At 51.5% G+C, this 23,960-nt stretch overlaps 1 protein-coding gene across 19 annotated transcripts in view; it reads left to right on the forward strand.

Moving 5' to 3' along the window:
- The window catches only part of UBR5 (ubiquitin protein ligase E3 component n-recognin 5), a 2,132,574-nt gene that overhangs the window by 1,920,831 nt on the left and 187,783 nt on the right, over nucleotides 1-23,960 (forward strand). For all 19 annotated transcript variants that reach the window (XM_078686916.1, XM_078686920.1, XM_078686919.1 and 16 more), the window contains one exon: nucleotides 13,093-13,271. In XM_078686916.1, the coding sequence (XP_078543042.1) occupies nucleotides 13,093-13,271 (179 nt within the window). The remainder of the gene's footprint in view (nucleotides 1-13,092; nucleotides 13,272-23,960) is intronic.

Here is a 23,960-nt window from a genome sequence, read left to right on the forward strand (position 1 = left end):
TCTCCTCTTCCTTCTTTCTCTTTCCCAGCAGGGCTCTATCTGGGCACTATTAAGGGCTACCTCTCTGCCATTTCCGCCTTCTTAAGGCTTCCTGATCAGCGGTCTTTGTTCAAGTCCCCCGTTGTAAATAGGTTCTTGAAGGGCATCACTCGTGTTTCCTCCTGTTACTTTGTGATGCCGCAGTGGGACTTGAACCTTGTTCTAACTTATCTGATGTGCGCTCCTTTTGAGCCACGTCATAACTGTCCTCTTCGTCTTCTCACTCTTAAGACTGCATTCCTGGTTGCCATCACCTCTGCCAGGAGAGTGAGTGAGCTCCAGGCTCTTTCTTCACAACCTCCTTTCCTTTCTGTCCATCCGGTCAAAGTTGTGTTACGGAAGCGACCCTCTTTCCTGCTCAAGGTAGTCACAGCCTTCCACATCGGCAGTCCATCACCTTGCCCACCTTCTTTCCGCCTCCACATCCCTCGAAAGAGGAAGAGAGGCTCCACCGTCTGGACCCAAAACATGCGCTCTCATATTATCTGGATTGCACACGCCAGTTCCGGGTGGATGACCAACTCTTTGTTGGTTACGTGGGCGCTAAGAAGGGACGGGCGGTGCATAAACGAACCATCTCTCGGTGGGTCGTCTTGTGCATCAAGATTTGCTACTCTTTGGCGAGGAAGGAGCCTTCTGTTGGGCTGAGGGCCCATTCCACTCGGGCCACGGCGGCTACTACTGCCCTGGGTCGGGGAGTCCCCTTGCAGGACATCTTTCAGGCAGCTACATGGGCCTCATTGCACACATTCGCAAGGCACTACTGCCTGGACAGCCAAGTCCGGAGAGATGGCTTCTTTGGCCGTTCCGTTCTCCGGGACTTTCTGGTGTGATCTTGGTTCGCAGACCCACCACCGGGGTTGGTATTGCTGGGGTATCTATTCTTAGGTATGGAATCTAACTAACGTGTTTATTTCAGATGAACAAGTTACTTACCTTCGGTAACTATGTATCTGTAAGAAACATTAGGTTCGAGGCATATGGGCTGCAGATGGTACATTTATGAATAGATCGCCATCTGGTGTTGGGTTCGGATGATTGCACTTTGTTTTTCTTCTGGAGAAGTCTTTTTCGTCATAGATGACTCCTCCTCTCGGTGTTAGTGCGCATGGGCATCGACTCCATCCTTAGATTGTTTTTTTCCGCCATCGGGTTCGGATGAGGATCGAAGCGCTCCGGACCGACTTCAACAAAGAAGGTTATAACCGACGCGTATTCCTTTCCAAATCGACGGTATTGTTATCGAACGCGACTTCCCTCCATACCGACGCGGTTCGAAGGACGACGACTACGAGAAACTCGACGTAGTCCAGCCCGGGGTCCATGGAAAGGACTCCATTCAAAAAATGTCCAACGTGTGGTGCTAAGTTCCCACACAAGGACCTACACGAGGTGTGCAACCTCTGCTCGTCCCCTGAACACGAATCCAGGGACTGTGAGGCCTGTGCAGCGTTCTCTTCAAAATCGACGATTAGAAACCGTCGAGCCCGAAGACACGAGGTATCGAGAATGCAGTCACAAGCAATCCCGGAGCTGTTCGAGGACCAGCACCCAGAAGAGGAGGAAGAAGAGGCCGACGAGGCGGGGTCTGAAGTGGACGAGTCCGACGTCGAGGAAATCGACGTCCAACAAACCGTGAGTGACGACGTCCCTTTACCTAAGAACAGACCCCGCACGGTGTCGACCCCGCCCTCGAGCCCGGTCAGACAACCGAAAAAAGTTTCCAACGCCCCGCCTTCGAGCCCGGCAACGAAACAGAAACCGAAACACTCGGTCTCCCATCATGGTGGTTCCGATTCCCATAAACGGACCACATCGACACCGAAGCTCCAAGTCAAGGAAAGCTCGAAGTCGAAGCAGTCCATGTCGACACCGAAGCACGTTTCGGCGTCGAAAACACCCTCGACACCGGGGACATCTTCGATACCGAAGAAATCGGATCCGAATAAAATCTCGGTACCGAAAATACAAATGGACATTCAAAAGAAAAAACACCTTACGGACCCGAAAACTGCGGTACCGACACAGGAACACGGGAATGATCCTAAACAAAAGACTCTGTTTATTGACCCAAAGACTGGCAAGGTAGTCACAGAACTACCTAAAAAGAGGAAGAATGAACATTCGGACGACAAGGCTCATCCGAAGAAGAGAACAATGGGGACGAATACAACTCCTCCCTCTTCTCCCAAACCTAGACACACACCATCTTCTCCTCTTCCTCACAATAGGCCAAATATTCCTCCCACACGACCATCTACACCTACAACAGATGTAGAGAGTGACACAGGGGAGGGGGAACACCCTGGGGATGATGAAGACACAATCCCAGAGGAGGCAGACCCATGGGTAGAGTATAATGTAGGGTCAGATAATGATAACGACCCTGAATTGTATCCCTCAAAACCTTCACCTCCTGATGACAATACGGGTTTTGCACAACTCATTAATAGAGCAGCAACATATCATAAGGTAGAACTACATGCAGAACCTCAAATAGAGGACTTCTTATTAGAAACACTACCTACTGCACAAAGAACATCAGGAACACTACCAATGCTTAAGGGCCTTCTCAGTCATACATCAGAGATATTCAAAGACCCAGTGAGGGCTAGGGTATTGAACCCAAGAATCGATAAAAAATATAGGGCAGCTCCAAAAGACCCAATATACATTAAAGGGCAAATTCCTCTAGACTCATTAGTGGTCACAAACGCTCGTAAGAGAGCAAACTCTTTATCTACAGGAGAAGCTCCACCTCCTGACAAAGAGTCTAAACTAATAGATGCCTCTGGCAAGAGAGTAGCATCTCAAGCGGCAAACAGCTGGCGCATAGCTAATACGCAAGCACTACTTGCAAGGTACGACAGAGCGCATTATGATGAGTTAGAAAAACTCATCACACATCTCCCTAAAGAACATCAAAAGAGGGCAGATCAACTCATACAAGAAGGGAAGTTAATTACTAACACTTCAATAAAGTGCGCCCTAGACGCGGCAGACACTGCAGCAAGGTCTACAAACACAAGCATCATGTTAAGGAGACATGCATGGCTCAGAGTATCAGGGTTCAAACAAGAAGTACAAACATCGTTACTGAACCAACCTTTTGATGGGAAAACACTTTTCGGCACAGGGACAGATGAGGCCCTAGAAAAGATGAAGAAGGATACCGAAACGGCTAAATCAATGGGAGCATTGCAACAGCCGACACAAAGAGGTTCCTTTCGTAGATCCACCTATAGAGGAGGATCCAAAAATACAGGTACAAGCCAGCAGCAAACCTCTTTTACACCTACATCACCCAGAGGTAATTCTAGAGGTGGATACAGGGGTAACAACAACAAGGGTAGAGGTCGCGGAAACAACAACAACCGCAACTCTCCAACCCCAAAACAGTGACTTCATACAGCTCCCCCCAGACCATATAACACCGGTCGGGGGACACCTATCACAGTTCCTACCTGTCTGGGAAAACATCACATCAGACAGGTGGGTGAGACAAATTATCCAACATGGTTATTGCCTAGAACTCAAAGCTACCCCACCAAACATCCCCCCAAACAGCGTCCAATGAAACAAGATCACCTGACACTGTTAAAACAAGAAGTACTATCCCTGCTAGAAAAGCATGCCATAGAGAAAGTTCCACAGCACCAACAAGGAACAGGAGTATACTCCCTATACTTCCTAATTCCCAAAAAGGACGGGTCTCTAAGGCCAATACTGGACCTAAGACCTCTCAACGCATACATAAATTCGGAACATTTCCACATGGTCACGCTCCAACAAGTACTGCCTTTACTGAAGAAAGGGGACTTTCTTTCTACACTGGATCTAAAAGACGCTTACTTTCATATCCCGATTCACAAAGCCCACAGAAAATACCTCAGGTTTGTGGTAGAAGGACAACATTATCAGTTCAAAGTCCTTCCGTTTGGTGTCACAACGGCACCACGGGTGTTCACAAAATGCCTGGCAGTGGTGGCAGCTCACCTAAGAAGACAACAAATTCATGTCTTCCCATACTTGGACGACTGGCTAATAAAGGCCAGGTCACAAGAGGAATGTCTTCAGAACACACAAAAGACAATTCAGCTACTACACCAGCTAGGGTTCACGGTGAACTACACAAAGTCACACCTACAACCAAACAAGGTTCAACAATATCTGGGGGCTACTATAGACACAGAAAAAGCCAAAGTGTACCCCAACCCAGTCAGGATCCAAACAATGCTTACAGTCATTCAAAGATTTCAGCCACAACACTCACTACCAGCAAGAGTGTTCATGCAGCTATTAGGGATGATGTCATCCTGCATACTGCTAATACCATATGCCAAACTACAAATGCGTCCGCTACAAGAATGCTTAGCGACACAGTGGAATCAGGCTCAAGGGCAGATTACAGATCTGGTGTTGGTAGACGACCGCACACACCGCTCTCTGAAGTGGTGGAACATAACAAACATTGCCAAGGGGCGGTCGTTCCTAGAACCAATTCCACAGGTGACAATAACAGCGGACGCATCGCTCACCGGATGGGGAGCACATATGGACAAATACACAGTACAAGGAAGGTGGAGTGTGCAGGAAAGAAGACTGCACATCAACCATCTAGAACTACTAGCAGTGTTTCTAGCATTGAAAGCCTTCCAAATACATGTTACCAACAAAGCAGTCCTGATCAGAACAGACAACATGACAGCAATGTATTATATTCAAAAACAGGGGGGGACGCACTCTCTCCAACTATCCAGACTAGCACAGGAAATTTGGAGATGGGCCATTCCTCAAAACGTCTATCTGTTAGCCGAACACCTACCAGGAGTCCAAAACCAGATAGCAGACATCTTAAGCAGACAATCGGAACAAATACACGAATGGGAACTGCACCACCAAATACTGCAGCCATTCTTCCAAAGATGGGGACAACCAGAGATAGACCTCTTTGCCACTCATCAGAACGCAAAATGCCAAAGCTTCGCGTCCAGGTATCCACATCACCTGTCGCAGGGCAATGCGTTATGGATAAATTGGTCCAGCAAATTTGCATACGCTTTTCCCCCTCTCCCACTAATCCCATTAGTGGTCAGGAAGCTGCAACAACATTCAATGACCATGATACTAGTAGCACCGACGTGGGCAAGACAGCCGTGGTTCACCACGCTCCTGCAACTCTCACAAGTGCCACATCAAAAGCTACGAATTCTACCCATGCACCTTACACAGAACCATGGAGAAATAATGCACCCAGACCCAACTCAATTGAACTTAGCGATCTGGCTCCTGAAATCCTAGAATTTGGGTACTTAGATCTACCCCCAAATTGCATGGAGATAATTAAACAAGCGAGACGTCCAACCAACAGAGCATGCTATGCAGCTAAGTGGAAGAGGTTTGCTATACACTGTACTAATAACAATATCTGAAAGAAACAGGTTAGTATTAGATTCCTTACCTTAGAATATACCCAGGCGTCAGTCTGGATCCGGAAACTTTTGCGTAGCAGTACCCCTGCGCGTCGGTAGGCGTCGTCTGCAGGCGTCCCCTGCGGCTCCGCGTCGTCGGCGTCGTGCGCCGTGATGACGTCGCTGGAGTATATAGACGCCGCCTCCGCGCGCTGACGTCAGTTCTTCTTTTTTCCGCGCCAGTTAGCGCAGATCCGAAGAGCAGTACTCCGGTCTTTTGACCAAGTGTTTGTAAAACTTAATCTTTCTACGGTGCCGGTAGGATGCCTGGGTTTAAGAGCTGCGACGAGTGCGACCGCATGATGTCGGTCACCGACCACCATCGACTCTGCCTCCGGTGTCTGGGCGCGGACCACGACGTGGAGTCCTGCGTCGACTGTCGGGCCTTGACTGGAAAAGCTAGGCGGGAGCGGTCCCGCAAGCTTCTCGAGCTCCGGGTGTCGGCCCCGCGTCGAGAGCGGTCCCGGTCCGGTCGGAGGTCGAGGGAGCGGTCGAGGGAACGATCGCGGAGCCGCCATGGGCGCTCCGGGAGTCGCCACCATTCCTCCGGCTCGTCAGGTAAGCACAAGAAGTCGGGGCGTCGCCATCGCACCCCCGACTCCCCCCGACGCCCGCGTAATGCGGCCGGGGGCTCGGGTGACCCCACCCCCGCGGCCCCGCGTGGGTCGCCGACGCCGTCTACCCCATACCCGTCGGTCCCTGGGGAAGGCGCGTCGCGTGAGGAGATCGAGGCCTTCCTCATTGCTATGAGGGCGAGGTCTTCTCCGGCGGGGCCTTCGGCGCCTGCGGGCCCGTCAGTCCCGTCTGGGGGCCCGAGCGGTTCGGGTGCTCCTGCCCCGGCGCCGCCGGCGGCTCCGGCCCCGGCGCCGCTGGTTCCCTCTGGTTCGTCGCCGGCTGGTCTCCCGGCCTCTCCGGCGTCGGTACCTGTGGGCCAACCCGTGGTACCGCCCCCGCGTGGTGCAGCGACTCCGCCGTCGGCTCCGGCCGGCGTCGGGTCCCCGGCACCGACGCCGCGCGGCGCCACCCCCCTTTCCTCCCCGACTCCGGACGCGGAGTCGGACCGGCGTCGGCCGACGCCGGATTCGACGCCGATGGGGCCCGTTGACCCCGACGTCTATATCGTCGACCCAGAATATGGGTATGATGACGATGAGTATGGAGAGGGTTGGGAGGGGTCTGAGGACCCTCTATCCCGTGCCTGCCAGTATGATGTGGACTGGGTAGGTGATCTGGGTGATGCCAGTGGCCTGGACGAGTCGCCCAACCCTGGGTTTGTCTCTCCGTCCCCTGTGGCGTCTGAGGCAGGTGCTGCCTATTCGGTGGTCCTGATGAGGGCTGCCAAGGCCTTGCACCTTGAGCTCCCCGTCGCGAAGGTCAAGCCGAACATTCTGACCGAAGTGTTTAAACCGCAGTCATGCCCCCAGGAGCCTCTGCTGCCGTTTAATGAGGCCCTGTCGGATGTCCTTTTGGGCACCTGGTCCAGGCCCGCTTCTGGTGCGCCGGTTGACCGGAATGTCGCGAGGCGTCACCGTCCATGCTCGGACGACCCTGCCTTTTTATCCACCCATCCCTCCCCGGAGAGTCTGGTGATCCAGGCCTCCACTTCGCAGTCCGCATTTCCGTCGGCTCCGCCCGATAGGGAATCAAAGCGGTATGACCAGTTTGGTAAAAAGGTCTTTTCCTCTTTGAGCGCTGGACTGCGGTCTTGTAATACCGCGTGCCTCTTGGGCCGCTACACCCACTCCCTGTGGGATACGGTCGAGGAGTGTCTGCCGCAATGTCCCCAGGAGGTGCGGGACAAGCTCACACGGGCCTTAGTTGAAGGCCGGGATGCGGCGCGGTACTCGATCCGTTGTGGTCTCGACACGACCGACTCACTGGGACGGGCGATGTCCACAACGGTGGCGATTCGTCGCCATGCTTGGCTGAGATCTGCCAACTTCTCGCCAGACGTCCAAAATTCACTCATGGACATGCCATTTGATGGCAGTCGCCTGTTTGGTGACAAAGCGGACCACGCGCTGGAGCGCTTCAAGGACTCCAGGGTCACGGCCAAGTCTTTGGGTCTTTCGACCCAGCGCCAGCAGACGGGTTCGTTTCGGCCCTTTCGTGGCCAAGGGAGGGGAGGTCCCACACGTGCTGCCAGCCACGCGACGCAGAACGCTCCCCAGCGCGGTGGCGGCCGTGGTTTCCGCCGTGGTGGCGGTAGAGGCCAGCGGCGTGGTCAGTCCACGCCTCCCTCCGCTGCTGCATCCAAGCCTTCCTAGTCCGAGCTTTCGGGCTCACGTGACGCCAGTGGGTGGCAGGGTTCGCCATCACCACTCCCGCTGGCGCGCGATAACATCGGACAGGTGGGTGCTGCAGCTTGTCCGAAGGGGCTATGCCCTCCCCTTCGAGTCCACTCCTCCAGCCATGCCACCGCAGAACCACCGTGTGTCGGGGGACCACTTGACGCTTCTGCAGGAGGAAGTTACGGCCCTCTTGGCCAAGGGGGCCATCGAGCGCGTTCCTGGGCCAGAAGTAGGGTGTGGTTGCTACTCCCACTACTTTCTGGTACCCAAGAAGGACAAGGGTGGCCTGCGTCCTATCTTGGATCTACGGAACGTCAACGGCTTCCTCCGGAAGGAGAAGTTCAAGATGTTGACTTTGGCTCAGGTCTTGGCTGCTCTAGACCCACAAGACTGGATGGTAGCGTTGGACTTGCAGGATGCGTATTTTCACATCCCCGTCCTGCCGGCCCACCGGCGTTACCTGCGGTTCACGGTAGGCCGCGAGCACTTTCAGTTTATCGTGCTCCCTTTCGGCCTTACCAGCGCCCCACGGGTGTTCACGAAAGTGATGGCGGTGGTCGCAGCTCATCTGCGCCGGTTAGGGGTTTCAGTCTTCCCCTACCTCGACGACTGGCTGTTGAAGGCGGGCTCGCCCCAGACAGTCGTCCACCACCTTCAGATGACGGCAGACCTCCTGCACGAGCTGGGGTTTTCCATCAATGTGCCGAAATCACACCTGTGTCCCTCTCAAAAGCTCCTTTTCATCGGAGCGGTTCTCGACTCGGCGCAGTTTCGGGTTTATCCTCCGGAACGGCGGGTCCGGGATATTCAGGCTCTGATTCCCATCTTTCAGCCGTTATCCCGGGTTTCGGTCAGGTTGACGCTGCGGCTTCTGGGGCTGATGGCCTCCTGCATCCTTCTGGTGCATCACGCCAGGTGGCGGATGCGGGCTCTGCAGTGGGACCTGAAGTTTCAGTGGGCCCAGCATCAGGGCAACCTATCCGACCATGTCCTGATCTCGGAGGGCACTGCGAGACAGTTGCAGTGGTGGCTTACGGACCGCGATTGGGTCAGGGGCAGATCCCTCTCCCTTCCCCAACCGGAGCACGTGGTTGTGACGGACGCGTCCCTCCAAGGCTGGGGTGGCCACTTGGGAGAGGCGGAGATCAGAGGCCTCTGGTCTCCGGCGGAATCCCGGCTCCATATCAACATGTTGGAGCTGCGGGCGATTCGCCTGGCACTGAAGGCATTCCTCCCCTTTGTCAACGGGAGTGTGGTGCAGGTGTTCACGGACAACACCACCGCCATGTGGTACTGCAACAAACAGGGCGGTGTGGGGTCGTGGACCCTTTGCCAGGAGGCTCTGCGCCTCTGGCAATGGCTGGAACGTCAGGGCGTGACTCTGACGGTTCAACACCTGGCAGGTTCTCTGAACGCCAGGGCGGACGAACTCAGCCGTCGGTGCTCGGTGGATCACGAATGGCGTCTGAACTCGGATGTGGCGAGAGGCCTCTTTCAGCAATGGGGAGAGCCTTGGTTAGATCTATTCGCCACAGAAGAGAACGCGCAATGTCATCAGTTCTGCGCGTTGGAGTTTCCAAGACGGCACTCGCTCGGCGACGCCTTTCGGCGCGAGTGGAGTTGCGGTCTGTTGTACGCCTTTCCGCCTATACCACTTCTGCCCAGAGTGCTGAAGAAGATCAGGCGCGACCGGGCCCAAGTTATCCTTGTGGCTCCGGACTGGGCTCGAAGGTACTGGTATCCCGAGCTACTCAGCATGACAGTCGGTCCCTCGATCCGCCTGCCCCTTCAGGAGGACCTTCTGTCGCAGCAGCAGGGGACGGTCCTCCACCCGAACCTGTCCAGTCTCCACCTCCATGCGTGGAGATTGAGCGGCGACAGTTGAGGCCATTTGACTTGCCTCCTGAAGTCTGTGATGTCATTCTGGCAGCCAGGCGTCCCTCCACAAAGTCGGTATACGCCTGCCGGTGGAACAGATTTGTGGCATGGTGCACAGCAAAGGCTGTGGATCCCCTTTCTGCCCCTCTGTCTGAGGTTCTCCTCTTCCTCCTTTCCCTTGCCCAGCAGGGCTCTGCTCTGGGCACTATCAAGGGCTATCTTTCTGCCCTTTCCGCCTTCTTGAGGCTACCTGATCAGCCATCTTTGTTCAAGTCCCCTATTGTGTTAAGATTCTTGAAGGGCATCACGCACATGTATCCTCCAACTCCGTTCGTGATGCCTCAGTGGGACTTGAACCTGGTTTTGACTTTCCTGATGTGCGCTCCCTTTGAGCCCCTTCATTCCTGTCCTCTCCGTCTTCTCACCTTAAAGACGGCCTTCCTGGTAGCCATCACCTCTGCCAGGAGAGTGAGTGAGCTCCAGGCTCTTTCTATTCAACCTCCTTTCTTGTCTGTTCATCCTGATAAGGTGGTTCTTCGGACTAGACCTTCTTTCCTGCCCAAGGTAGTCTCTGCTTTTCACATTGGGCAGTCCATCACCTTGCCCTCCTTCTTCCCGCCTCCGCATCCTTCAAAGGATGAAGAGCGGCTCCATCGTCTGGACCCAAAACGTGCGCTTTCATTCTATATGGATCGCACACGCCAGTTCCGGGTGGATGACCAACTGTTTGTTGGCTACGTGGGTGGGAAGAAGGGAAGGGCGGTACAGAAACGGACCATCTCTCGGTGGGTCGTCCTGTGCATCAAAGCATGCTATCTTTGGCTCGGAAGGAGCCTCCTGTTGGGCTGCGGGCCCATTCCACTCGGGCCACGGCGGCTACTACTGCCCTGGGCCGGGGAGTCCCTTTGCAGGACATTTGCCAGGCGGCCACGTGGGCCTCGCTGCACACCTTTGCGAGGCACTACTGCCTGGACAGTCAAGTCCGGAGGGATGGCTTCTTTGGCCGTTCGGTCCTCCAGGACTTTCTGGTGTAGGTTGTATTGGTTCGCAGACCCACCACCGGGGTTGGTATTGCTGGGGTATCTATTCTAAGGTAAGGAATCTAATACTAACCTGTTTCTTTCAGATGAACAAGTTACTTACCTTCGGTAACGATATATCTGTAAGAAACAGTAGTTAGTATTAGATTCCTTACCGCCCCTCCCATCCTCCCCGTTCTGCGAACTGATACCTAGGGTTAAGGACATCCCTTTCAGGGCCCTAGTTTTCAAATGGCACCAGTGTTGGTTCTCACATGGCTCTGCGTGTTCTGGCGCGGAAAAGCTGTGTGCAAAGAACTGACGTCAGCGCGCGGAGGCGGCGTCTATATACTCCAGCGACGTCATCACGGCGCACGACGCCGACGACGCGGAGCCGCAGGGGACGCCTGCAGACGACGCCTACCGACGCGCAGGGGTACTGCTACGCAAAAGTTTCCGGATCCAGACTGACGCCTGGGGATATTCTAAGGTAAGGAATCTAATACTAACTACTGTTTCTTACAGATATATCGTTACCGAAGGTAAGTAACTTGTTCGTCAACCCTCTGGACGTGTCAACAAAAGAGATTATTTGCTACTTATTACACTTACAGCAATGTAATCTAGCGTACACATCTATCAGAGTACATCTAGCAGCTATAGCAGCGTACCTACAAAACAGGCAACACATATCACTGTTCAGAGTACCAGCGATAAAAGCATTCATGGAAGGCCTTAAAAGAGTCATTCCACCAAGATTACCACCTTCCCCAGTCTGGAACCTCAACGTAGTACTCACCAGACTAATGGGGCCACCCTTCGAACCTATGCATAGGTGCGAAATACAATTCCTTACATGGAAGGTGGCTTTCCTTATAGCCATTACCTCACTCAGGAGAGTAAGTGAATTACAGGCATTGACAATACAAGAACCATTCCTACAGTTACACCAGAATAAAGTGGTTCTTAGAACAAACCCAAAGTTCTTGCCTAAAGTAATTTCAGCATTCCACATCAATCAGCCAGTGGAATTACCAGTCTTCTTTCCAAAGCCACAGACGGTGGCAGAAAGGGCTCTACATACACTAGATGTCAAAAGAGCCATTTTGTACTACATAGAAAGAACACAAAACTTCAGGAAAACTAAACAACTATTTGTAGCATTTTCCTCAACACATAAGGGCAATCCTATCTCTAAAGCAGGCATCGCTAGATGGATTGTAAGATGTATACAAATATGTTACATTAAAGCAAAGAGAACATTAACTGTTCCTCCTAGAGCTCATTCTACACGAAAACTAGGAGCATCTATGGCATTCTTAGGGAACATTCCCCTAGATGACATATGTAGAGCAGCAACTTGGTCTACACCACATACATTCACAAAGCACTACTGTGTTGATGTACAGGCTGCACAACAAGCCAGAGTGGGCCAGGCTGTATTAAAAACTCTATTTCAAACAGTTGCGACAGACACTGGTGACCACCGCTAGGGAGGTAACTGCTTTACAATCTATTCATAAATGTACCATCTGCAGCCCATATGCCTCGAACGGAATATGCTACTTACCAGTATGCATCTGTTCTTGGCATAGAGGGCTGCAGAGTGGTACATGCCCTCCCTGCCTCCCCGGAAACCTGTGTCTGTCCCAACATTATCTTATTTAGATACACTTACATGGGCATATCTTTATGTATTCTACTACACTACTCCATCTAACCCTACTATGGCAAAACAATCTAAGGATGGAGTCGATGCCCATGCGCACTAACACCGAGAGGAGGAGTCATCTATGACGAAAAAGACTTCTCCAGAAGAAAAACAAAGTGCAATCATCCGAGCCCAACACCAGATGGCGATCTATTCATAAATGTACCACTCTGCAGCCCTCTATGCCAAGAACAGATGCATACTGGTAAGTAGCATATTCCTTAGTTAGATTCCTTACTGCCCCACCCATCCTCCCCTTTCTGCGAACCGATATCTAGGGTTAGGGTCATCCCTTTCAGGGCCCTGGTTTCATGGCACCAGTGTCGGTTTTTATCATGGCTCTGCGTTTTCTGGCGCGGAAAAGCTATGTATAAGAACTGACGTCAGCGCATGAGGGCGGCGTCTAAGTACTCCGTCGTCATCCATGCGCCGACGACGGACGCGGAGCCGCAGACGACGCCTACCGACGCGCAATGTTACTGCTACGCAAAAATTTTCCGGATCCAGTCTGACGCCTGGGTGTTATTCTAAGGTAAGGAATCTAACTAACTAATGTTTCTTACAGATATATTGTTACCGAAGGTAAGTAACTTGTTCATTGTTACCGAAGGTAAGTAACTTGTGCTTTACCTGCACTAAAAATTGGGATACAATTATCTAAACTTGACCTTTTCTTCATGCAGCAAGAAAATAGAAAACGGCATGGATCCAGTCGAAGTGTGGTCGATATGGAATTAGATGACACTGATGATGGAGATGACAATGCTCCTCTGTTCTACCAACCTGGAAAACGAGGATTCTATACTCCAAGGCCTGGAAAAAATACAGAAGCAAGACTCAATTGTTTCAGGAATATTGGCAGGTGAGGATTAATATGAAATATCACTTAGTTTTTGCTTAGCTAATGGGTTAAACAGATTCTGCATTTTGAGTGCAGCAAGAAACTGCATAATTATAATAGAATTATAATCATTTTAACGCTCCCCCTATATGTGCAACTGATAATTGTTTCCCTGCAAACCTGTTATGCTGGTGCTGAATAAAAGATGATGCCTTTTCAGGAGCTGAATTGTTAATTTGCACTTTTCCTGATGAGATTCACGATTCAAAATAAGAATGACCGTAGAAAATAATCATCTGTAGCAGCACTGAAGAACAATTCTTAATCAATACAAATTAAATGTGACCCCATGGATTTGAACAAAATTGCAAAAACATTCCTCTAATGACTTCTCAATGTGTGCTTAGTTTTGTTTCTAATGCTGTCCGAAGCCTCCTGCCCCCTTCCCCACTCTCATTTTTCTTTCAAACCACTTATTTATCCCCTACTATAAACCTGACTACAAACTTCATCCTGATAGGTACTTCTAACTGCAGATTCCTCGCGTTTTGAATATTCCCTAAGCTTCAGACTGGATCCGAAAACATTTGCGCAGTGTCTCTGCTCACTGGTAGGTGGTGCCGTGCAGCTCTGTGCCATTGGCATTCTGCTCAGGAAGTGATATGTGAAACCTCATATAGGTGCCACTATCAGGTGCCAACACCAGTTTCTTTCCTTCCTCATCACCAGGATTGGATCCAGAGCTTCTACTTGTCTCCTCACAGCCTGATTCATTTTGGGCACTTTGATCAGATGTTTCAGCTCTGTCCTGAATCTCCTTAGGGTTGACTCTGAGACTGCTGGGACTGATGGCCTCCTGCAGGTGAAGCTCTAGGTGGAACATGCCAGCTTCGTAGTGGAATCTGAAGTCTAAATGGGCACAGCATCAAGGGGACCCTTAGATTGCCTCCAGATGTCAGAGACTGAACCAGAGCTGCTGTGTAGGCTCCTGGACCGTGATTTGGCAGCAGCAGACCCCTCTCTCGTCGCCCACACAGAGCTCACCTTCATGACACATGCATTTCTTCTGGGTTGGAGTGCTCACTTGGGAGAAGTGGAGATCAGAGGCATCTGGTCTCCGGCGAAGTCCCGACTCCATCAATCTTCTGTAGCTGAAGGCGATTTGCTTGGCATTGAAAGCCTTTCTCACATCCATCGAAGCAAGGTTGGTGCAGCTTCTCACTGACCGCACCGCTGCCTTCTGCTATTGCAAAAAAAAAAAAAACAGGCTGGATGGGGTCATGTGCCTTATGTCAGGAGACACTATTATTATTATTATTATTTAGCATTTGTAGAGCGCATAGCTACCCAAGAGCCTCCCAGCGCTAGCGTCTTGACTGATGGTTGTAGCTTCAGTTATGGAGCTGATTTCTGGAGTAGCCTAGTCTTAAGAAGTTTACAGAAGGGAAAGTAGCGGGATTTAGCACGGATTGGTAGGGGCGTTGTGTTCCAGAGTCTGGCCACATTGTAGGAAAATGATCTGCCCCCGCTTCTTACCCTTTTAATTTTCGGAATGACAGCAATATGGAGGCTGGTTGAGCAGGGGCATTTTCCGGTATGGAAAGGGGTAATAAGAGGTCTGTTGATAGCCAGGCCGATACCCCAAAAGGCTCTGGATACCTCTGACTGGAACAGCAAGGTATTTTCATAGTGGTAAATCACCTAGCCGATATCTCTGAACATCAGGGCAATTTAACTCAGCCGTCCAGCAGATCACAAATAGCAGTTACACCCGGAGATGGCGTGAGGTCTCCTCCATGAATGGGAAGATGCTTGACTCAATATGTTAACCACTGCCAAGAGTGTGCAGTGTCCAAACTTTTGCACATTGGAGTTTCCAAGGCATCTCTCCCTCAGGTATGCTTTTTGCCTAGTAGGAAACTCTGGACTCCTGTACACCTTCCTACCGATCGCTCATCTGCCACAAGTTTGAAAAACATCAGGAACGACCAGGCCAGAACATCTGTCCTCTGATCAGGCTGCCCCTTCAGGTGGGTCTCCTGTTCCTTCAACCGGGCTTGTGCAGACTTCACCTCCATGCTTTGACATTGTGGGGGGAGAGATGAATGCCTTCAATCTCCCTCCAGGGGTTGTAGATGACATTTTGGCAGCCAAGAGTCCCTTAGCAAAATCAGTATGTTCGAGGCATGTGGGCTGCTGAATTCCTATCTTAGCATAGATAACCGCCTAGTGTTGGGTCCGGATGATTGCACCTTGTTGCCTTGGAAGAGTCTTCGAAGTATCACGAGATAGGTGACTCCTCCCTTGGACTACAGTGCGCATGGGCATCCACTCCATCCTTAGATTGTTTTTTTCCGCCATTGCGTTCGGATGTTATTTCCTATACTCCAACTTCGGAACCGAAACTAACTACTTTCTAAGGCCAAAAGGCCTTCGAACTCGACGGTATTGTTCTCGCTCGGTACCCCTCGACTCCATTAAACTTTTCATCTTGATCCGGTCGTCGACGTGGGTCATTGGGCCTTAACGACGCCACGTGCGACTTTAGTCGATGGAAAGGAGTCCATTTAAAAGGTGCCCACAATGCCACTCCAAATACCCGCATACTGACAAGCATACAATATGCAACAAGTGTTTGTCACCTGAACACAAAGAAGAAAATTGCCCAGCGTGTGCCCAATTCCGATCCAAGAAAACCATCAGGAATCGACGGGCTGCCAGGCAAGAGATACAGAAGTCGGCACCGGAACCGGAGAATATCTTCGAGGACGAATAAATCTCCCCGAAGCCGCCGACTCCGATCTAGAGATCGTCACCGTTGAGGACCAATCGGACTCCGATGACCAGATCACGCAGGGGCAAACTGTGAGTACTCAGCCCCCCACTCCACTCAGCCCAAAAGAGAAGGCTCCGGTCGAAGCATCGCCGAAAGGCCTTAGCCAAGATCGAGATATTCCTTCGGAGACCCCACCTCTCGGCTCGGCTCCGAAGCCTAAACACACGCCTTCCGGAAGCCCAGGCCCGAAGAAAGACATCGAGCCAAAAAGAGTTTTCCAGCCAAAGGTCGTCGAACCGAAAAAGCTGGTCGACCCGAAAGGCGCAGAACCAAAGAGGGGTGGTCCACCCAAAGGTCATCGACCCGAAGACGAAGGTCGTCGATCCGAAGGGCGTATACCCAAAGAAGGTCGTTGAGCCCAAAAAGTCCTCGGAACCGAAAACCTCGGAACCAAAGGTCGTCGAGGCCTAGAAGGTTGTCGATTCGAACAAAACAGACAAACTGAAAAAGGCAGCTGATCCTTAAAAAGGTGCCAATCACACAAAAGACAATCGACCCGAAAAAAAAACTTGCTTCGGACAAAAAAAGTACCGAACCAAGAACTCCCGTCGATCCGAAAGCTGTCGTCGACCCTAAAAAGGGCGCAGAGCCAAAAAAGGCGTTGAACCGAAAAAGGTTACCGACCTGAAATCGGCAGTTGAGCCCAAAGGAGCTCCACCACCAAAGGCCCTCGAGCCAAAGACTCAAAAACAAGTCAATAAACCAAAGCCTTTGACGCCAAAGCCACGGACTGTTGAGGAAGAACTCTTCCATCCAGATCCGGTGACTGAAGAGCAACCAAAATCATATATAGGCCCTAAAACAGGACACGTGGTAGTTTACCACCGAAAGAAGAGGCCTTTACCACAAGACACTCCTTCTCCTGTTCCTCCAAAGAAAAAAGACTTTGGGACATCTCCCTCCAGACCTTTTACTACTCCTCCTTTTCTTCCTAATATGCCTTTTGTACCTTACTCTCCCACATATTCTGATTACAATGGGGGAAGATCCTCAGTGCACTTATGATGAACCAGGGGATCCTGATACACAAGATGATACATGGGATGACCAAAATGATCCTGACGAAACGCAACCCATCCCAGATACTTCCCCATACCCCACAAAACCGTCGCCTACAGACGACACTATTGTGTTTAATCAACTTATAGACAGGGCAGCAAAATATCACAATATTGACATGCATACTGACCCTATTGAGGAGTGTGAGAAGTTGGCCTGATATGCAGTGCTCACTATTCTAGTGATCACTATGTATCAGTCCAAACAACCCTTATTGATGATTGGTTGTAAGTCAACCTTATAGACCAGCTATCCTAGTAGCATGGATACGAGCAGTCTAAGGCTAAGACTCTAGAGGGCGTGTTAAGCCAGCTGTTTTACCATCACATTACCCCTTGAACACCAAGTGAAAGGACACCACACAAGTTGTTATGAAAATAAACAGATATTTATTTATAACAAGACTACCCTGAACTCTTTATGAGTCAGGGAGCTAAGCACACAACAAAACTCTTAAGAAAATACTTTAAGTCGCACAATTTACACAGATGCCCTAGGGGCACGAAAAACCATATACACAGTAAGTGGAATGCGAACTTGCTAGCAGGTAAGTAATACTTTTCTAGACTTAGGAATCGCTAGGCCTACAATTCTAAACACTGGGATTAGATGCAGGAGGCCTGTGGACGTCGTGTGCAGAGTGGGAACTCTCACGCGTAAGGCGGGAAAAAGTCTATGGAGGCTAGCAGTTGCAAAGTTACTGTTCTCGGGCGAACCCGACTAGGTGGATCAAAAACGGGAGTGGATCCGAACACTTAGGGTGTTGGACTATGCTGGAGCACCGGAGTACTCAGGTTACCTAGCCCAGAGGCTGCGGCTGCATAGGGTTGAAGTTGCGTCGGAAACCCACGTTGAAGATCCAGGAGCCTGAAGAAAGAGTTGCTGGCAGGCGGCCAGTGAAGAAAGTTCGGAGTGATCCAAGCCTGGATCAAGGAAGAAGAAACCTGTAAGCAGAGGGGACCAAGTTCTGAATCACTAGCCAGTGATTTGAGTGGGCACCAGGATGGCACCGGACAAAGTCACCTCAGCCAGGTGAGTGGGCGCTGCTGGGCTCTGCAGTCTCTCGGACCAGGAGGCGTTGTCGGCGACCAGGATGGAGGTGCGAGCTGTCCCATGAAGGTTCTTGCTGTCGACGTCGCTGGACCCAGGATTGGGCAACAAGTCTTGGCAAATGCAAGGCCCACGTGGTGGACCTAAAATGGCGTCTTGAGTGGACCAGGAAGGTCCAGGGTGCTCCTCTTTTGGAGGGGAGCAAGGGCTAGTCTGGAGCAACCAGACCAGCAGTGGTTGTCGTCGTGGAGCGTCGTGAAGGGGCCACTAGCCAACGGGCAAGCGACCTGGACAACGCGGTGAGCAGCAAAAAGCAGAAGGGCCCCACGCAGATCTCGTGGATGCAGGGGGGGCTGAACTTCGGTGCTGGAGCTGCTCAGGGCTTCTCTTACCCCAAAGCACTCAGTCGAGGGTCACTCGGGAGTCGTGCTGGACAAGCGTCGTGCAGTTCTGAAGATGGCCGGTCCCTCGAGGTCTCGTCACACCCACGGATCACAGCTGGGCTGATGATGTAGGTTGAGGTCAGAGGTGCCAGGGAAGCCGGTTCTCGTCGTGCTGGAGCAGTCTTGGTCCGAAGGAGAGACTGGCAACAAACCGCGATGCTTGGTTGGTGCCTGCTGCTGCAGGGTGACTACTCCTTAGTCACAAGGGAGAATCTTGGGAAGAAGTCTTGAGTTCCTTTCGTGGAAAGTAGTTTCAGGATTCAAAGATGATCTGATTTGGAAGGGGGCCAGGTCCTACCTTTATCCTGCAAAAAGGGGCTGGCACGCGACTAAGTCCTGCCCTATGGGTGGGACTAGGAGGGGGGTGGTTACACCCCTCTCCTTTGGCGAGCTTTCCCCAGGCCAGGGGCTGGAGTGCCCCTGGAACTGGTTTCAGCCGGCCTATGCACAGTGAGCACCGGGGTGCCACTTGCAGTCACCTTCCTCTAAAGCCCTGCCTACCTAGGAAACACAAAATCCTGTCTGGGACGGTGCTGGCACCGCCCCTGGCAGGAAACCCTTTGTCCTTGCCTCCTGGGCTGGGAGGACTCCCAGCAGCAGGAGGGCAGACTTGTGTCTCGGTGGCAGCATCCATTTTGTGGAGCTAAGGCTCTGTCTGACTTTAACAGGGGTTACAGGTTACATACATGTCGTGTCCCTCTAGAAGGGTGGAATGCTAACCCCGTCGCCAGAATTGGCGAGGGGTTAGTATTCCAATTCGTATGACACCTTACTCGACATGCTTTGATAAAGAGATACCAGAGTTGGCATATAACCGCGAGGATTATAATGCACTAAGAGTATATGGTATGCGATATCATGGAAACGGCTAAGGGATGGATCCCGAAAGCCGCAGACAGGCTCAGCTCATGCCAGAGCACTATCTCACACGATTCCAAGCACTCTGCCTTCAGGATTGTTAAGGCCTGCCATAGGAGTGACTGATAGGAGACCTGTGTGTCCATCTAGGTCCATCTAGGTTTAGATATAGGAATACTATATCTACAGCAGAGGGTGAGTACACCACTCTGCCCCAGCTGTCAAGCAGCCAGTTGTGTCTGATTTAGTTAGTCAGCCCAGGGGTGGCATAATACATGCTGCAGCCCCTGGGAGACTTCTGGGTGCACCTCAGCCCTGGGTACAGGGACTTGAGAGGGCCCAGTGCCAATTCAGTACCTGGGTACAATTTGGATTAGAGAGAACAGCTAGGCTGTGGGTCTGATTAGCAGGCCCACAGCCAGGGAAAGTCGTAAACCAGTGAAGCAAAAAGCAAAAATCTGGGTGATCATAGGATTGCAGACCCTACTCTCCTACATGACCCCCCCCCCCCCCCCAAACTTTGGGACAATAAACTAACCTTGACCAGGTGAGTCTTCTTGCTCTAAGTGGAAATACCTGGAGAGCCCATCAGCATTGCCATGATCAGTACCAGGTCTGTGCTCCACTGTAAAATCCATCCCCTGTAGGGGTGATTGGGGGAGCCCCGTCCTTGATGGCCTGTATCTTACTCTCCAATGGCTGAACCTGGCCTCCACCTACAAGGTGGCCCAGGTATACAACCTGTGTCTGCCCTATCTGGCACTTAGTGGCCTTGATAGTGAGGCCTGCCTTTTGCAGGGCCTCTAACACTTTCCTCAGGTGGACCAGGTGATCCTCCCAGGTGGAGCTAAAGACAGCAATATCATCCAGATATGCTGCACAGAAGTCATCCATCCCAGTGAGAACTTGATTCACCAACCTTTGGAAGGTGGCAGGTGCATTTTTCAACCCAAAGGGCATTACCACAAACTGATAATGTCCACCAGGGGTAGAAAATGCTGTCTTGGGCCTGGCTTCCTCAGCTAACCTGATTTGCCAGTACCCAGCTGTCAGGTCAAATGTGCTTAAGTAGTTGGCAGAAGCCAATCTATCTGTAAGTTCATCTGCCCTTGGTATTGGGTGGGCATCAGTCTTAGTGACTGCATTGAGGCCTCTGTAGTCTACGCAAAACCTCATCTCTCTCTTACCACCCTGGGTGTGAGGCTTTGGCACTAGAACTACTGGGCTAGCCCAAGGGCTATCTGAGGGCTCAATGACTCCCAACTCCAACATTTTCTGCACTTCTGTTTTGATGCAGTCTCTGACATGATCAGGCTGTCTGTAGATTTTACTCTTGACAGGCAGACTGTCCCCAGTGTCCACTTCATGGGTACACCAATCAGTTTGACTGGGTGTCAGAGAGAACATATGTCTGAAGGATTGCAGAACTTGCCTGCAATCCTGTTGCTGATGTTCAGAGAGGCTGCCACAAAAGACAACACCATCTACTGATCCATCATCAGGATTCTGAGTGAGCAGGTCTGGGAGAGGGTCACTCTCTTCCTCCTGTCCCTCATCTGTGGCCATGAGCAAGCTCATGTCATTCCTGTCGACATATGCCTTGAGCCTGTTCACATGGAGCACCCTGAGGGGGGTCCTGGGGGTTCCAAGGTCCACCAGGTAGGTGACCTCTCCCTTTTGCTCAATGATGGTGTGGGGCCCAGACCACTTGTCTTTGAGGGCTGCTGGGGCCACTGGCTCCAGTACCCACACCTTCTGTCCAGGCTGGTATACAGTCAGGACAGCCTTCTGGTCATGCCAAGCTTTTTGGAGTTCTTGGCTGGCCTCTAGGTTTTTAGATGCATTCTCCATGTATTCAGCCATCCTGGAGCGGAGACCAAGTACATAGTCCACTATGTTGGCTGCAGGCTTTTTGAGAGGTCTCTCCCATCCTTCCTTCACCAAACACAGGGGTCCTCTTACAGGATGCCCATACAGAAGTTCAAAAGGGCTGTAGCCAACCCCCTTCTGTGGGACCTCTCTGTAAGCAAACAAGAGGCAGGGTATCAGGACATCCCATCTACGCCTGAGCTTTTCAGGTAGTCCATGAATCATCCCTTTGAGGGTCCTGTTGAATCTCTCAACAAGCCCATTGCACTGTGGATGATAGGGTGTGGTGAACTTGTAGTTAACACCACATTCCTTCCACATTGCAGTCAGATATCTTGACATGAAGTTTGCACCTCTGTCAGAAACAACCTCCGTTGTCGTCGTGGAGCGTCGTGAGGGGGCCACTAGCCAACGGGCAAGCGACCTGGACAACGCGGTGAGCAGCAAAAAGCAGAAGGGCCCCACGCAGATCTCGTGGATGCAGGGGGGGCTGAAATTCGGTGCTGGAGCTGCTCAGGGTCGGGGCTTCTCTTACCCCAAAGCACTCAGTCGAGGGTCACTCGGGAGTCGTGCTGGACAAGCGTCGTGCAGTTCTGAAGATGGCCAGTCCCTCGAGGTCTCGTCACACCCACGGATCACAGCTGGGCTGATGATGTAGGTTGAGGTCAGAGGTGCCAGGGAAGCCGGTTCTCGTCGTGCTGGAGCAGTCTTGGTCCGAAGGAGAGACTGGCAACAAACCGCAATGCTTGGTTGGTGCCTGCTGCTGCAGGGTGACTACTCCTTAGTCACAAGGGAGAATCTTGGGAAGAAGTCTTGAGTTCCTTTCGTGGAAAGTAGTTTCAGGATTCAAAGATGATCTGATTTGGAAGGGGGCCAGGTCCTACCTTTATCCTGCAAAAAGGGGCTGGCACGCGACTAAGTCCTGCCCTATGGGTGGGACTAGGAGGGGGGTGGTTACACCCCTCTCCTTTGGCGGGCTTTCCCCAGGCCAGGGGCTGGAGTGCCCCTGGAACTGGTTTCAGCCGGCCTATGCACAGTGAGCACCGGGGTGCCACTTGCAGTCACCTTCCTCTAAAGCCCTGCCTACCTAGGATACACAAAATCCTGTCTGGGACGGTGCTGGCACCGCCCCTGGCAGGAAACCCTTTGTCCTTGCCTCCTGGGCTGGGAGGACTCCCAGCAGCAGGAGGGCAGACTTGTGTCTCGGTGGCAGCATCCATTTTGTGGAGCTAAGGCTCTGTCTGACTTTAACTGGGGTTACAGGTTGCATACATGTCGTGTCCCTCTAGAAGGGTGGAATGCTAACCCCGTCGCCAGAATTGGCGAGGGGTTAGTATTCCAATTCGTATGACACCTTACTCGACATGCTTTGATAAAGTGATACCAGAGTTGGCATATAACCGTGAGGATTATAATGCACTTAAGAGTATATGGTATGCGATATCATGGAAACGGCTAAGGGATGGATCCCGAAAGCCGCAGACAGGCTCAGCTCATGCCAGAGCACTATCTCACACGATTCCAAGCACTCTGCCTTCAGGATTGTTAAGGCCTGCCATAGGAGTGACTGATAGGAGACCTGTGTCCATCTAGGTTTAGATATAGGAATACTATATCTACAGCAGAGGGTGAGTACACCACTCTGCCCCAGCTGTCAAGCAGCCAGTTGTGTCTGATTTAGTTAGTCAGCCCAGGGGTGGCATAATACATGCTGCAGCCCCTGGGAGACTTCTGGGTGCACCTCAGCCCTGGGTACAGGGACTTGGAGAGGGCCCAGTGCCAATTCAGTACCTGGGTACAATTTGGATTAGAGAGAACAGCTAGGCTGTGGGTCTGATTAGCAGGCCCACAGCCAGGGAAAGTCGTAAACCAGTGAAGCAAAACGCAAAAATCTGGGTGATCATAGGATTGCAGACCCTACTCTCCTACAAGGAGGACTTTTTATTTGACACTATCCCCACTTCAGAAAAAAATGTCAAAACACTTCCTATGCTTAAAGGGGTCCTAAAGCACGCGCCAGACATATTTAAAGATCCTGCTAGGGCGTAGGTGCTCAATCCAAGAATTGAGAAAAAATATAGGGCAGCCCCAGCAGACCCTACCTATATAAAACAACAGTTGCCTTTAGATTCATTAGTAGTTGCAAATGCTCGTAAAAGGGCCAACTCACAGACAACAGGAGATGCTCCACCTCCTGATAAAGAATCTAAAATATTAGAAGCCTCAGGCAAAAGAGTAGCTTCACAGGTCGCAAATTCATGGAGAATTGCGAATACACAAGCTCTACTAGCAAGATACGACAGAGCACACTACGACCAGCTCGAAAGTCTAATGCAACACCTACCAGAACCTTTTAAGGCACAGGCTAACGACCTCATTCAGGAAGGCAAGCTCATAACCAATGCCTCCATCAAATGTGCGCTAGACACAGCCGATACATCGGCCAGGTCTATCAATACCAGCGTTCTAATACGCAGACACGCGTGGCTACGCATATCTGGTTTTAAGAATGAAGTGCAATCCACCATCCTCAACCAACCAGTAAACCAAGAAGTCCTGTTTGGCCCCGCAGTAGACACCATTTTAGATAAAATG

Source organism: Lissotriton helveticus, chromosome 4_1, assembly GCF_964261635.1.
Source record: "Lissotriton helveticus chromosome 4_1, aLisHel1.1, whole genome shotgun sequence".
Taxonomy (NCBI): Eukaryota; Metazoa; Chordata; class Amphibia; order Caudata; family Salamandridae; genus Lissotriton; species Lissotriton helveticus.